The sequence below is a fragment of the Zosterops lateralis genome, assembly GCF_965231275.1.
Source record: "Zosterops lateralis genome assembly, chromosome: 1".
Classification (NCBI taxonomy): domain Eukaryota; kingdom Metazoa; phylum Chordata; class Aves; order Passeriformes; family Zosteropidae; genus Zosterops; species Zosterops lateralis.
This window is the reverse complement of record NC_139762.1, coordinates 64,152,881-64,168,163: the sequence shown is the minus strand read 5'-3', so window position 1 is coordinate 64,168,163 and position 15,283 is coordinate 64,152,881. Positions and strand designations below refer to the sequence as shown.

Below are 15,283 nucleotides of genomic sequence, written 5' to 3'. Positions count from 1 at the left end.
TAGGGTGCACTCTGAATTGAGCCCCTGAAGCATTCCAAATGGAATGTTTGATCCCTAGGAAAGATTTGTGAGGCATAGGGTGAGGAACAGATGGCGCAGTAACATTGAAGAACTCCTGCAGATCCAGATATGCTGATGATTCAGGAAAGAGTAAGAACAAAAATTATTTGTCTGCAAAATAACTATGGCACAGGAAAATCTTAGCAAGTGCCTGATTCTCTAGCACATGGAAAAGATTTCTGGTTTTCAAATCCAGATTTGAAATTACTTACCTCCTTTATCTTCAATGGCTCTGTCAAATATTAGTTTTAAATGCAATTAGGTATTTTTAAATGAAGATAAGCATAGCAGTGTAAAAAAAAAATCCAACAAAACAACAACAACAACAAAAAACAAACCCCAAAAGATCAATTTAATAATTAGTAACAAGTAGTTATTTTTTATTCTCCCTTGTTTATTCTACTCAGACCTTTACCTTTTACCAAGATGATAATTTCAAGATTAAAGTAATATTAAGTGTTTTTACAGTGACTTTTAAAGGGCAGAATTCCCCAGCTCCTTGGCAAACAGCACTCACGTCCTTTGGAAACGCTGCAGTCCCGCAGGTTGTCATTAAAAGCTTGCGGAGGCCTGGCCTCGGCTGTTTCCTGCCATCTGGTGGGTACTTGGAGTCACTACCTCGATGCTTCTGATTTCCATGGGTTCTTAGTGACCAATAATCTAAACAGAGCGCGGGAGGGCTGAGGTTGGCAGCGACCTCTGGAGCCCACCCGGCCCCCTGCCCAAGCAGGGCCTCCCAAAGCCCTTTGCACAGGACCGTGTCCATGGGATTTCTAAACGTCTCCAAGGATGGAGACTCCACCATCTCTCTGAGCGACCTGTGTTAGTGTTGGTCAATTGCACATGAAAACAGTTTCCTGACGTACAGAGGGAACCTCCTGCATTTCAGTGTGTGCCCACTGTCTCTGGGCCTGTCACTGGGCACCCCTGAAGAGAGCCTGGCTCCCTCCTCTTTGCACCCTATCCTATTTAAGAAAGTCTGACATCCATTGAAGGTTTTCCTAAATAAAAAAAAAGCTCTTTACATTTAGACACTTAAATTAAAAATTCACCTTCTCTTTCACATGCCTTTTACTGGAGGATTGACAGCATCTGTACTAGTGAATACTTGACCCATGCATGTTTATAGGAATGAACTGGCTAATTATACCATACACTTTTTTTTCCTCTATCTATGTATGAACCAAATTCACTGTTTTCTGTTTTGGCACTGATTTTAGGCCATGACCACAATATTAGTGCAGTGTAACACAGAAATCAAGGGGTATATCTTGTGTGACAGCATGCAGTAAAAAAAAAAAAAAATCAATGGGACCTTTGAGATGCTCAGCATTTAGTAGTTCATTCCTTGCTGGAATCACCCATCATGCACAGATCAGTCTTGCTGCTGAAAAACTTTGTGGCTGCAATTGCTCATTGTTGAGATGACTCATCAAATCATCATTCTGCAGTTTGCTGGCTATTTCTATTCTTAAGATAAACTTGATTTTTCACAAAATTAGTTTTTAACCTTTAATTGTACACAAGTTCATGTAAAGTGGAAGCAGAGCTTTGTTGATTTAGCCCTCCTTTGTAATTTTGAATTTAATGACAGGTTGCAGAGAAAGAACAGTCCAACCTACTGGAAATGTATGACAAGTGTTTTTTATGATGACCAAACTGAACTGACAAAAGGTGGTTATAGATTTGTTGTTGTTGTTATGTGGTTGACTAAGAGTGCTGGATATAATCTATTTTAGAAGTCTCTCTCCTACTTTTCTGGTGTCCAGTAATACCTTGAGTTGGTATTCTTTTCTTCAGTTGAAGCAATTGCCTTGGGTCTGTCCATGCAAGGCCTTCTTCCTTTTCTGACAAAGGTCTGAGCTGTGCTCAGACTGCCAGGCACGAGTTGTCACTTCACAGGACCTTTTCCTGCTAAGAAATCAGTCAAAGCAACGTACTTGGCTCTTGCCCATTGCAGGACCATGAATGTTAAGGTGAAGGTCTGGCCACAAAGGAGTTTACCTTCAAATGTTAAAAGAGGAATCAGATCAGCCTTCACAGACTTGGTACTTGATGAGGGAGTTAAATCCCTCAGAAGAACTACAAGAATTTGCCTGTACAATGATTCAGGGCTGTCTTGCAGCTTTCTGTTTGTAATCAAGATTTGATACTTGGTTTGTGCCTTAACTCCAAGGCAATAAGTAACATCCTGCTGCTGCATAATGCCCCTCTTTGATGCTGTATGAAAGAAAGAGTCAGTATCTCAGGCCAGGATGCTCCAGAACGAGATTATTTTGTGGAATGCATTACAATTGCAATTTAAGGATTCAACAACCCTTCAACAATCCTTTTATCATGACAAGTATGCAATGCCCGTTCCTCAGAGATGAGGCACATCCAAGTGATACATGGAGTGGACCACTTGTGATTGAGGCCATATAGAGAAAAGTTAAAAATAGAAGGCAAACATTACCAACTTGCACTACATTGTGATCATCTCCCTAGACATAATCTCTGGAAGATACAGGTGTACCAGTAAGTGAGAATCATGAAAAGCTCAATTTGCTGGCTGTCACCAAAGTTATGTGCATGACACTTCAGATTTATCAGCTGGCATGCAGAATACCCTCTACTCACAGGTGGATTATGGCAGCAAAAGTGGTAATATTTTAGTGGAATGGGACAAGGAGCTACTTTTTCTCACTCCAGCTTTTGAGACAGGGTTTAAGGAAGAGAAAGCCTATAGGACAAACAGTGCAATAGAGTAAGCTCTGAACAACTTTGTTTTTAAACAAGTACATTTTCCTTTTTATTTCATAAGAAGTTTACTGTTGAAAAATGATATATATTAAAGCAAACACATTATACACATAGGTTAAACATCAGATAGCAAAACCGTAGGGAATGAGCACTACTGGTTGTATTGTATAGGGTTTACAATCAAAGATATACTTAAAACCCCTTAAGAGTTAATGTACTTTCAAGGTAAGTTAGGCACAAAATTTAGCTTGTAACTAGCTCTGCAAGCATCTCACTGTGATTTCACTGACACAAAGTATTACAAGTGATCAAAAACATAAGCTGACTTTTAAAACTTTTTAATGTTTTATTCGTACTATGTGCTGAAATAGTACAAATGTATACAATACTCCACTTTTGTTAAAAAAAGCACAGGGACTGTAAAAGGGCTAAATGGGAAATTACCCCTTTATTTGTGCTGAGAATTAGTATGGCATAAATCTATGGCTTTGCTTTGTGGACGTATTTGAAAGTAAGTCCTACAAATGTGGGGGAATCCCCCAAGGATGATACTTTTAATGAACATGATGAGCTACAATACAAATATTTTAAAGGAACTTTATTAGTAACTAGCTGGTATCAGATGTGTCTGTCTTCCTTGGTTTTCTGTATAAGATGCTAGATAAAATGTGAAATTTTAAAAAGTGAGAGATGGTGTCACAGAAAAAAAAAAATATATCCAAGGAGCAAAAAACCTTCAAGTAACTTCCTGCAAGGTTTTAGCATTGATGAGGCCCTCCTAGCTTAGACAGAATTATTAATTTGCAAGAAATGAGAGGGCAACAGCAAGTCTGCGAACCATAATAAAATGTTACTTCACAGAAAACTGTGGAATCTTCTAAATATGCATATTAGAAATGTTTTTGATTAAATTACCAGTTTTTTTAAAAATTTTCAGTTAGCAAAATGTATTGCTGTGCTGAAAGTTTTCCTTTTTTGCTTGTTTGAAATGGAATACATTATGATTGCCACAGAACTGCAAGAAACTGCATACTTTCTACAAGTACATTTTTACTGCATCATACAGGAATTGCTTAGTAGGTAAAAATAAACACCTTAAAGTCTTAATGCTGTTTTTGATTAGCAGAAACACAAAAAGGAATGCACTGAAGCAAGATGATAAAAAAAAGTGTGTCGTGCAGTATGTTGGTTTAATGTACACAGTATTTCAAACCAATGATGTGACTGGAGGGTGGAGGTTTAACCTGTTACATTCCCATTCAGAATTAAAATTGTATGTGAAGGCAAACTGTGTGGAGACGTGACTAGGACCGGGATGCCTGACAAAAGGGTGCCAGATGTGTTATTGTTCCTAGCATGCAGAGCTAATGCTTGAAGGCCTATGACAGCAGCATGAACTCCTGCTACTTCTAGTTCTTTACATTACTGCTTTGTGTGTGCTGGCCGCAGTCTGGCCACGGTCAGCAAGTGCTCCATGGCGTGAGGAAGTCAACCCACAATCTCTGCAGGTTCAGTGACCAACTTAGATCCATCCCATGCTGTCTTGAACTGTTCAGGAACCGGAAATTCTCTCTGGTTGGAAACAAAAGCAACAGTGATGGTTAAACAAACAGGGGATATCTCGTGAAAACTGATGGAATACTATTAGTTCTACATGACTGCGAAAGCATTGATAGCTCAGACATGCCAGGATTATAGAGAAGCCTTCTTCATTGCCCTAGGAAGCTATTTTACAATGCCACACAGGAAAAAGCCTGATTGCTCCCCAGTTTCAAATAGCCTTGGTATGGTACTACTTTGCAATAATCCCTCTCACACCATTATCTGCATCAACTAAGTAAACAAGCCTCATGTCAGAAATGACTTCAGATTCCATCGGTGTCTGGGTTGGAAGACAGTAGAGAGGATTTAGATGCAGAGATTAAGCCAGGAGTCTAATTTTAAGGACAAAAGCAATATTGTAATATGGAAGAAGAAAATAAAATAAAAAACCCCAATGATTTTAAGTGTGATACACTTCAAAATAGTCAGCGTCCTTTGTGGGGTACACAAAATGAAGCAAAACATCAAGTAAAGTGCCCTTCCATTCCAAAAATTCAGTGAAATGATGTGAGATGTTGTTGAGTATTTCTCTGTACCCAGTAAACAAAAAATTACACAAAGAGAAGAGTTTTTCATTCAGACCTCAAAGAGGTGTTTTGACAGCCAGTAATTTCTGATGTTACGGTGATTTTGAGGTGAGACTGACCAAAGGGACTCTTTTTTAGAAAGAAATGGGTGAATATGTGCCCACTAAAAATTATTCCCTTTTTACTTGTCTAAAGCTGGGCATCCAGCAGTCACTTTTGGAAATGTGAAGCACAAAAGTTCTCATTACACATTTTATTTTATAAAGCCTAAACCCCTCTACTAAATCCCAGCCCAAAAGACTAACAAGAAATTAAATTTTGGCTATGGCCATGCACTGCAATTTCAACTCTTCTCTGTTGAGGACACCAGGTAGCTATTATGAGCACACTTTGCCTGCTTGTGTGTGAAGTGACAGAGCATGACTTTACTAGAAATGCCACAGGGCACAGTTTAACATTTTACTAGAATGGGAAAGGAACTGGGAAAATGCACCAGTTTAGGTGGCTTTTAAGGACATATGTTGAAAATAGTACAAAGTGCTACAGCTGCTACCCATGTATCAACAGCTTTAGAAAAAACAAGTATATTGTACTCTATGATTTCACCTATAGTAGTATTATATTTATTTTAGTTTTAGACTCATAATCTTCAGACTTAAGTATTCTTCTGTGAAGTTAATTTCTTTGGGAGATTATGTTTAGATATAAAAAAAAGATCAAATAGACAGGACACAAAGCCATTATCCATAGAATGGAAAGAGAGGACATAACTTCTGATCTCTGAAATTACTTTGTGCCCCAGAAAATAAGGAATTCTTCCTCCTGAGATACAGACACCTAGAAATTAAATTGGTTTGGATCTTTTTTTTTGTCACATACATGTGCATTACATCAGTTTCCTTCCTAGCAGCTTAAGTGCTCTTAACTGCCAAGACTAGTATGGAACATAAAAGAAATTTTAAAAAAATCTCACTCACATAATCACCATCTTGGGGGATGAGAATGTTCATCTCGGATGACTTGGCACTCACAATCTCACAATCCAATGACTCCTCACTGAGGTAGATGTGGCAACCTTCTGTTTTGTTAATAGAAATGGTTGGCACTTTCCCCATCACCTGCAAAATAAAATCTACTTAACATCAAGTCTTAAAATGCAAGCAGAGATACTGTTAATAAAATCCTCATTGCCTTCTAGGTCTAATTTTGACCACCAGCACCTGATCTATATGTCATGCCTTGTCACCTGCCGATGTCATGCTTTGATTTGATTTGCTGGACACTTGGTATTTGGTAACAAAGAAGGTGGTAACAAAGAACAAACACAACTGCAAACCTGTTATATCCAGCAATCTTTTAATATACAGTTTGATTACAGTACTTCTCTCATTCTCTCTAATTTCAGTGATACTTTTGTGCTGATATTTAGGCAGTGTTCACCTTGTTCATCAAGGTCATTAGTGAGAGTTGACTAAGAAGTCAAACATGTCAACTTCAACCCAGTAAGGGTAAAGGAAAGACCCCAGCTAAACTAAAGTAGTATCCAACAAGGGATTTGTAATACACTCTGAAGACTTCAAAGCTCTTGCAGCATCCAACAGGAAAGGGTTTTTATCCCCTCCAGGCAAGCTACAGTTCTAAGTAAGTACTATGATCAATTTAATTAAATCTGTAAAATCATTTTGTATGTCTCTTTAAGAGCAAGCACAAGATTTACTTGAGGCGAGGAAGGGAAATCTTCTCTTGTTTACAACTTTACAGATTGAAAGATTTCTTTGTGGCTAACAGTCAGACTCACTGGTTGTCAGTAAAAATTCCTGCTCCTGCCCTCTCTAGCAAGGACAGCGATAAACTTGGACATCCAAACAGCAGAGATCATCCCAAGCCACAGAACAGTGACAGTATGTGACACAGATGTACTTGTTAATGAGAGTGTGTCTCCCATCACTTAATTAAAGAATATCTTTCAGCTTCAGTTCCTTAAATGTGGCAGTAAACCAAGTGGTCTGTCCTCTTGCATCCCACCCTTATCCTGAAGTCTGAACTATGCAGTGGATCAATGCATTTTAAAGTTCATTTTCTTAAATGGGTTCTCATGCAATGGAGAACAGAAGGAAGGGGTGTTTAAAAGATTTTGCAAACATCTGTCAAGGAAAAAAGATACCACTGAGATGAAGGAGAGACAAGCAATATGGCACTGAAGTCGCTATAGTAAAATCTGTAGGATTAATTTACTGAAATCTGTTGCATTAACACATTATGTATTTGGACATTATGAACTCAGGTGTCTTCAAATTACTGAGAAAACTGAGGTGCTTAGCACATGACATATGCCAGCCCTGTGGGAGCTGCCTGATTCAAGCAGCATACAGCATATAACCAGACCCTGCCTTCCTAAGTGGATCCTCACTCTGCTCCATGACATGCATAGAAGCCTTATGCAATATTCATAGAACATGATTAATTTTGATTCCAAAAATTTTGATTCTTATAAAAGGTTATTATTTCCACTTTATTTGAGTATTAGCAAGCTGTGGTTTTGCTATTCATTACATAAGAATTTTTCAGTTTTCATGAATAGTTTAAGAGGTAATGATTAAAAATAACATAATTATTTTAAAACTACTCAAATAAGTGCCTGGGATCCTTAACTAACTGCCTCTGCTGTAAAAAGACATGTAGTGATCATGAATAAAACTGATTGTTACAGTTCAGAAGATAATGCACAGTTGGTAGCAATGTGAGCCACTTGCACAAGGTTCAAGATATAAAAATCCTTTCTTGCTCCTATTCCCTGTGGTGGCTGACCATTATTTCTGAATGGAACAGGACTGCCTATATTAAATGTCATACAGCAGGCACAGCCTCTTAAGCAAAAGACCTCACTTTGAAGAGTGGCAGTTTAATGTAATAAATAGCATTTCTTTTCCACTTAAAATAATATGTCCTGGAGTCCCTTCTTACATTGTGATTACATTGTGTGTGTCACACACAACCCAGTATTAGAGCACGTAGTTAGAGCTCTTTGAAATGGGATGACTGAAGTGCTGTAAATGTCAGGCAGACCATATATTTTGAGCAGGACATGCATTCCTAGTATAGAGGGCAATGCATAGATTAAAATACATGTATTTTCTTTTCATGAGAATCACAAGGAAGATCTCTGATGAAGCCTTTTGAAGACAAATAAGTACATTACTTAGTTATTTAAAGTGTCACATCACTGGGAGACAGCCAGGGAGATTTTTGAAATCCCAGCACCTACTTTTAGTTCATAGCATTTAGTTGTCCTTTAACAGTCTATTTGGACATTTCCATTGAGAGGATAAGAAAAGAAAAAAATCTTGTGCACTTAGAAATCAATTAGCTATCTGCTAGAAATTCTTCTGTAAGCACCACTGAACTTTCAGGTGCTGGGAGCTGCTTAGCATGAAAGCAAGCAGATCAGGGACAGAAGTAACAGTTCTGCCAGTGTACAGATCTTTCAGCTTCACCAGAACCAGAAGGCACTCAACTACAGCAAGTTTGTTCAGTGATAGTAAATAGTTTTCACAAGCATTTTCTAAAAACATCAGCAGAATTTAGTGCACATAAAGATCCATTTGGATACTTCTTACTTTTGTTGTGCTCTGTGAGTTTTTAAAATCTCTTATAACTCCATGTTGGGCATTTCCCCCCTCACTTGTTCTTCATCTCTCAATTAGGTATTTACCTGAATCTGAATGTCCCTGGAGTTGATCACTTCCACGATTCCCACAACATTGTCAAACACAAGGCCAAACTTTTTACAGTTGTCTAAAATAAAAGCAATCATAAATGAGATAGGCAAGACAAAAGCAAATACATGCACACCTGCTACATTAACTACAAGAATTCCCAGCCCTGCACTGCACAGCTGAGTGACTTCATTCTCGTGATCAATCATTAAAGTGAATGGAATAATTCAGATGCATTATTAATCACATAAGTCAGTTCTTTCGAGATTGTCACTTAAAGCCCAGCTGAGCTACCCACTCACCAATAGTAATTGAGTTGATTTTTCCTTTTATTTGAAGTGTAGATTTGTTACACTTAAAAATGTAGGCCACTTGCTTGAGTTCAGTGTTGTTTATGACCAGGTCATTCTTATCCTCTTGATATTCCTGTTTCAAAAGAAAGTTTATTTAATTGGTTGTCTTTAACCAACAGTCTTTAGCTAACAGTCAGATAGAGTTTAGTACAATTTATCCTCGAGTCACTGCATCTTCAGTTACAACAGAGCAATATCCTTCCTGTGGCTTAAAATCCTAATCTGTGTGGAGACCAAATACCTCACCTAACTGACCTTTAGATGACACTGTATCTTTCAGAGCTGCAGAGCTGAAGTTAGCACAGACAGTGATAACATCCATTAATTTTGCAGTGAAAATGTTATGCTCACAACAATTTAAAAAGGCACTCACAAAACTGCTGTTTGGCTCCCATCTGATTCAGACTGAAGAACAGGGCGAGCTTTCCTTCCCCAAGTGTTAAGTAATGTTTGATACAGCATATTGTGAACACATACAGGCATTACCATATACAATAAGGGAGTAATAGGTGAAGAAACTTCCTTTCATTAGGCTCAAAAGAACAATTACACTCCATGGATGTCCAGGAAAAGCTAGGGATCCACAAGGTAAGTTCCAAGTAGTAGAAAAATAAGGCAACATAACACTGGCAAACGGTGACTGCACCTTATGCAAACTGGACTCCACTGTAATATACACTGTGTATATAACCTTCTGCATGACTAAACTGCATATGCTTTCTGCTCTCTCTTAACCAACACAGTCACATCAATTTTCATTCACAGATTCTTTGGTAGATGCCTACATAATTTAACACCCAAACTTTAAACAAATCTTCTTCCATCTGTAGATTGGGCAAAAGGAAAACACTGCTCTACTTTTAAGCAAGGAAGACATGCTTGCATGGAATGGGAAATGAAAAATAAATGTGTAATTCCATTGGTTGGGGAAACTGGAGAGAGTGGTCTGTGATGACTGTTCTCTCTCATTCACAGGAATGGCCTGCAAAAAGGGATTTTAATTGGTGTTCTCTACTGGACTTGTTTCTGAAGCATTGTCTGATTTTGCAAGGAATTTATATGCTGGTTCTGACATTCTCCAGTGAGATGAATTAATAAGCAGTTCTCAGAAACAAATTAATTAAGATCCTACACAATAGTAAAAGTTGAACTGCAGCAATGCAGAGAAATGAAGGACTCAGCCCATTTTAGTTGCAACTTTGTTTTGTTGCAGGTTAAAGACAGAAGGGATGTGTCAGGGCTCCTCCTGGTTTGCAATGTGCAAGGTGCAATTCAGGGGTGTGACTGGAACTCACCACTCTCCACTTCTTTCCCTCTAGCTCCAAGACAGGGGCATGGTTCTGCTGTGGGGAATTCTTGGGAGAGGTAGGACTTGGAGTATGGCTTTTTGTTGGAGAACGAACAGGTGGACCTTGGGCACGCAGGCTGGGGTTCTTGTGAGTCTTCTGGTCATCAGAGACATGTCGAAGCCCTAAAATATACAAAAGAAAAAGGGTGCTTGTGAAAGAGAGTCTGTTTTCCAATCCTAAAAGTGCTCATATTGAAGCATGAAAAGTTGGTTTGTAATTGTGTTATGTTATTCTCTGAAATTACATTTTTTTATTTCCTCAAGGTTTACCTGGGTAACTACCTAAAGTGTAACTGACATACTTTTAGCAGATCAAGTAAAACCTCTCTTACTCTGGATGGGCTCTTAGTATCTTCAACAGAAAATCCCACAATGTCTTCCAGGTCCCTCTCTGCCTGTAGCAAGCTCTGAGAGTTTGTTGTACCATGTTTTTCCATCCATAAAACAGAGTTTCTTTTTCTAATATATGACAATATTTGATCTATCCCTGCAGTATTAAATGCAAATATATCAATCATATGTATTTAAATTCACAGACATACATTTAAATTACAACTGTCCAATATTAATACAAAAAACTTTATTTCACTTGACATGCAAGACATTTTGACACAGGTTTGTACACTCAATGTGAGTCAGAAAGAGGGATAAAACCTTATTGCAATTGCAACTTAAGAGATTGACCAGCTACTGAGGGCTGAAGATATCCATTGGCTGCCTTAAAATTACAAGGATACCTCCAAATGGTGTGAATGTCAGGCATACTGAACTTATTTGGGTGCTGTGGCTTCTAAAGGAGGTTTTGGTATGCAGACTTCTCCATCGGACCATCGCAAGCCTCAGAAGGATCTGAGCTGCTCGAATGTAACTTAAAAATGCTGTGAAAGTTGGGTTAATACATGTAAAAGTTCTTGATGCAGTTTGACTCCTGGAGCACAGTTTCTTTTCTCCTGACCTTTGGTGATCGCCTCTCCCTGGTTGAGCTGAGCGAAGAGCGCGGAGCGAGACGCGGTTCCTTCATCCTTCGCGGTTTCCGTATCCAAGATCGGCGGCGGTCCCGGGGGCGGCGGGGGCGGAGGCGGCGGGGAAAGGCAGGAGCCGCTGGTTAGAACAGACCGCATGGACATGGGGGATGCTACAGGACCCTGTTTGAGACAGAGGGAAATTATTTTATACACAGTGTTTCAAGGAACATTGTATCACAATAGTTCTTATCTATTAACATCCTTGAATGCTGTGAGTTCGGGTGACTCTAGAAAGCCCCAGGCTCAGGAGAATTTCTGGCTCCATAATCGAATATAATCCTATGAATCCTTCCCTGCACCTGAGCAAGCACAGCTAGAAAGACTGACAGGCCATACTCTACCCTTACTGCAGAGCTACTCCACCTGAAATATTTGTCTCAAACACTTGTAAGGGCTATCAACAGTAACTATTCCATAATTTATTCCAGTGCTTACTTACATAAAAAGGAAAATGTCTTTTTTTTTTCCAGATAAAGAAAATGTTTTGGTACAATACATATAACTGAGAGGGTCATGAACTGTCAGTTATACATCATAGGGAACATGATAAATTGGATGCAAGATGTAAAATGCTATTCTTTGAACTGTTCGATTTATCTGTAAAGATTCAAATATCACAGAATGTAAAACTATGGTGATTCAATTAACTCGACTTTGAAATTCAATTTTTGAGTTTTTAGTTCCATTTCTTAAATTCTTTTTTCCTTTTTTTTTTTTTTTTTTCAGTTGCAGGGGATCACAGCACACAAGTTGAGTGAAGGGGGCCTTGGCAAAGTAAGTAACAATATTTCTTTCAGTTTGCATAATCAAAAGCATGTATTTAGGTCTGAATTACAATGCTTACATAGAATATTATCAAACAGACAGAAAATACTAATAATTAGCCAACTAAAATTTTAGAAGAATGCCCTAACATCCTAGTAATAGATGTTAAAGAGAATCTGAGAATCACTTTTACTATCCTGCCACTGAGTGTCACTCTGATCCTACCTCTCTGCAGCACAGAAGGAACTTTTAAAAGAACTATTGAGAAAATTAGATCGATTCTGATGAGTTCAGCTTGGTACAGAGATACTGAGCCTTGCAGCAGCAAGTCTTAACAGGTGGGCAGATAAAATGGGAAAATTACAGTGACTTAGGGAGTCACAGCTCCTCTAACTGGCTGCCTTTGTTAAGAGATACAGGTTGTTAGTGTGCCCCTGGTAATCTATCCTGGAAACAGATATTGCTTAGCTGGCCTCTGAGGATATTTTTAACCATTTATGGTACTACTCTTTCTGCTTTCCACTAAACTGAAACAGCAAAGTGTTGACCTGATTCATGAATCTCACAGGAGTGAAAACTACAGCTATTTTTTAAAAAGTAAAACTTGTTCTGGCCTGTAATCCCAAACTGATAACAGCAAAAGGACTGAGGTCCACATGCTCCTTTTTTACTTACTCTTCAGATATACTTTAAAAACAAAATAAAAGTCTAAGATCTCTTAAGGGAGTAAGCTCTCTTCTTGTTATTAAATCTTTTTGATCAAATGTAAACAAATGAGAAGATTCTCCTTTTGGAACCAATTATCATTTATTATCAAGATATGCTGGGACTAAAGTCAACTGCTTTTAGAGACATTCCATTGTTGCATGGATATATTTAACCCAGAGCTTCTGCTTACATACTTCCTTGTTATAGCTCAGTGTTTTAGGCTGGGGATAACTTCTTCAGTGGGCCCTCAATTTATAGTGCCTGTTCCCTGTCTCTGCTAATGTCAGTGAAGTTACCTGCAGCAGAGTCAGCAGAACTGTAAATTATTGTAATTTTTTAAAAAAACAATGTAAGGGGATTTAGTGGTACAATCAGTTATTGCTGCCTGAGGTGCAGTACAGATCCTCCCCTTCTGTTGCCTGCAACCATAGCAACTGAATCCACTATGCCCTGGTTATCCAGAATTATGAACATTGCATTTGCAGGGCTTTTTAAAACACTCAGATACTCAGAAATGGCACTCACCATTCACAGTGTGAACATGCAGTTATGAATTATGTATGCTTTATGAAAGGCAATTAAATAGCAGTAGTGGCTAATAACTTTTAGTCTGAGATGAAAATCCACTTGCCAAATTCCAGACTGACATCTGATTTCTCAAAAATACCTACTGCTTCCACCTGCCTAACGATACAGTGCTGTGATTTTCTAGAAACTTGTGTAAGTTTAGAATTTAGAATTAACATTTAGAATTAACACCATGTAAATAGTTCTAAAGATGCAAAGATGCATTAGAGAAAAAAATTCTGGGAGCTATCTGAGTATTCTGCATGTAACACAGAGTGGTAGGTCACTCTGGCAGTCTCTTTGCTTTAAGTGTCAAACTCAAGGCCATGACAGATCAATGCAGAACACTCTGGGCTAAAATAATGCTGCTGAGTAGTGCATCAAAAGCAATGGCAACTACAGCATGGGAATATCCATGTAATGAGATGGAAGTAAAACTTACAGGGGTTTATCTGTGGAAGTGGGTCATCTCTGTCCCAGAACTCTGAAAGACCTACCTTGTCAAAGTACAGATAAAAGGAAGGATTTTAAACACATCAGTTAAGTTTGGACATGGTTTTGTATGACTGGAGATTGTTGTCATATTTATTTTCAAGAAACAGAAGATGTAGGAAAGGATCTGGGAAACTAGGAGCTTTTTCTTCCTTATAGAGCAGTACTGTTGAAAAAACAAGTCTAGTCAAAAATCTTAATTCTTGACCTGAGCAGCTAAGACATTCTAGTCCTTTCAGTGGGTTTCAGGAGTAAGAAAAAAAATGTATCCATTGTACTCATGCTGCCCATCTGTCTCTTCTTTTCTTTGCAAGCCTGGTCCCTCCACCAAAGTCAGTGGTTATCTCCACTGAGCACAAAAGATTTTGAGGTAGATCTAATTAAAAACATAGAAGCTGTCACAAGGTAAAGACACATGAGGTTCTATCACCCTACACACTTTTCCTCTTAATTTCGCGCAGTCACAGAAATAAAAGACAGACTGAACCTTGGTTGTTAGCTTTTCTCTTGCGTGGCAAATTTTGTCTAGTTTAGGACCTGAGTTACAGCTACACAAGGTAACTGATATTGTAGTAAGCTATTTTCAACATCTAGGGCCATTCTGGAAACTGCAAACAATTTCAATCATAAATTAGGCCAGGCAAAATTCAAGGACAAATCACAGAGGAAAAAGGTCTCTGAACTGCTCCACTGTAGATCTCCCATCTTACAGCACAGATTCCTCCAGTGGGACAACCCCATTGAAATAAAGTGGTATGGAATGTCTCACTAATGAGAGGGTGCACACACCTGCTGGGAAGAACAGTACAGTCTAACTCTGGCTACAGCCTTCTTTTCTTTGCCATTTTGATGTACCTAACTGAAATCAAACAAACATTCAATTTTTTTTTGTGCGAGAGTGGCTCAGGGAAACTCTCAAAAGGGTGTAGAAAGAGCAAAAGTGAACTGGAAATGCAGAATACACATTTCACTTCTTGCATTCCCTGCATGCCAGGAACATGGGACCTGAGCTGCACTCAGACATACTGATATAAAGGGCAACTTAAAAATCAGCCAAGTGAAGTAGTTCCAGAAACTTTTTTAAAAATTAATTTTGACATCTATTAGTGAATGAGCCTGTAAGTTACCAACCTCAGTCACCAGCAATTACTTTGCTTTCCTTAGTTGCTCCTCTAAGACAACTTACACACTCAGGCTCTAGACTATTTCTGAACCAGGCTCTTAAACTGTTCTGGTATCTGGTAATACTTGTGTTTAGTCCTATCCAATTTCAACAAAAGTGCCCTTCACAAAGTCCATTCATTTCTGTTCTGTATAGGGTGGTGTTTGTGAGAGGTGCCGGGAATAAAATAGCATGTTACATGCCCACAAAAGTTCA

At 38.5% G+C, this 15,283-nt stretch overlaps 2 protein-coding genes across 9 annotated transcripts in view; one reads left to right on the top strand and one right to left on the bottom strand.

The window, feature by feature from the left end:
* Nucleotides 1–15,283, top strand: part of LOC310917663 (uncharacterized protein) — a 133,062-nt gene that overhangs the window by 3,612 nt on the left and 114,167 nt on the right. For 3 of the 4 annotated variants that reach the window (XM_083876114.1, XM_083876115.1, XM_083876116.1), the window contains exon 3: nt 12,100–12,147. In XM_083876114.1, coding sequence (XP_083732240.1) covers nt 12,100–12,147 — 48 coding nt within the window. Of the gene's footprint in view, nt 1–528; nt 2,586–12,099; nt 12,148–15,283 lie in introns of those variants that run through there. The other variant, XR_014591470.1, reaches the window with a different exon arrangement.
* The window catches only part of CAP2 (cyclase associated actin cytoskeleton regulatory protein 2), a 68,496-nt gene continuing 56,034 nt past the window's right edge, over nt 2,822–15,283 (bottom strand). The window contains exons 9-14 of one of the 5 annotated variants that reach the window (XM_083876045.1): nt 11,304–11,493; nt 10,296–10,471; nt 8,950–9,073; nt 8,644–8,726; nt 5,909–6,049; nt 2,822–4,374 (exon numbers count right to left, since the gene is read on the bottom strand). In XM_083876045.1, coding sequence (XP_083732171.1) covers nt 4,291–4,374; nt 5,909–6,049; nt 8,644–8,726; nt 8,950–9,073; nt 10,296–10,471; nt 11,304–11,493 — 798 coding nt within the window. In that variant the 3' untranslated portion in view covers nt 2,822–4,290. The remainder of the gene's footprint in view (nt 4,375–5,908; nt 6,050–8,643; nt 8,727–8,949; nt 9,074–10,295; nt 10,472–11,303; nt 11,494–15,283) is intronic. The other 4 variants (XM_083876046.1, XM_083876044.1, XM_083876043.1 and 1 more) reach the window with 4 other exon arrangements.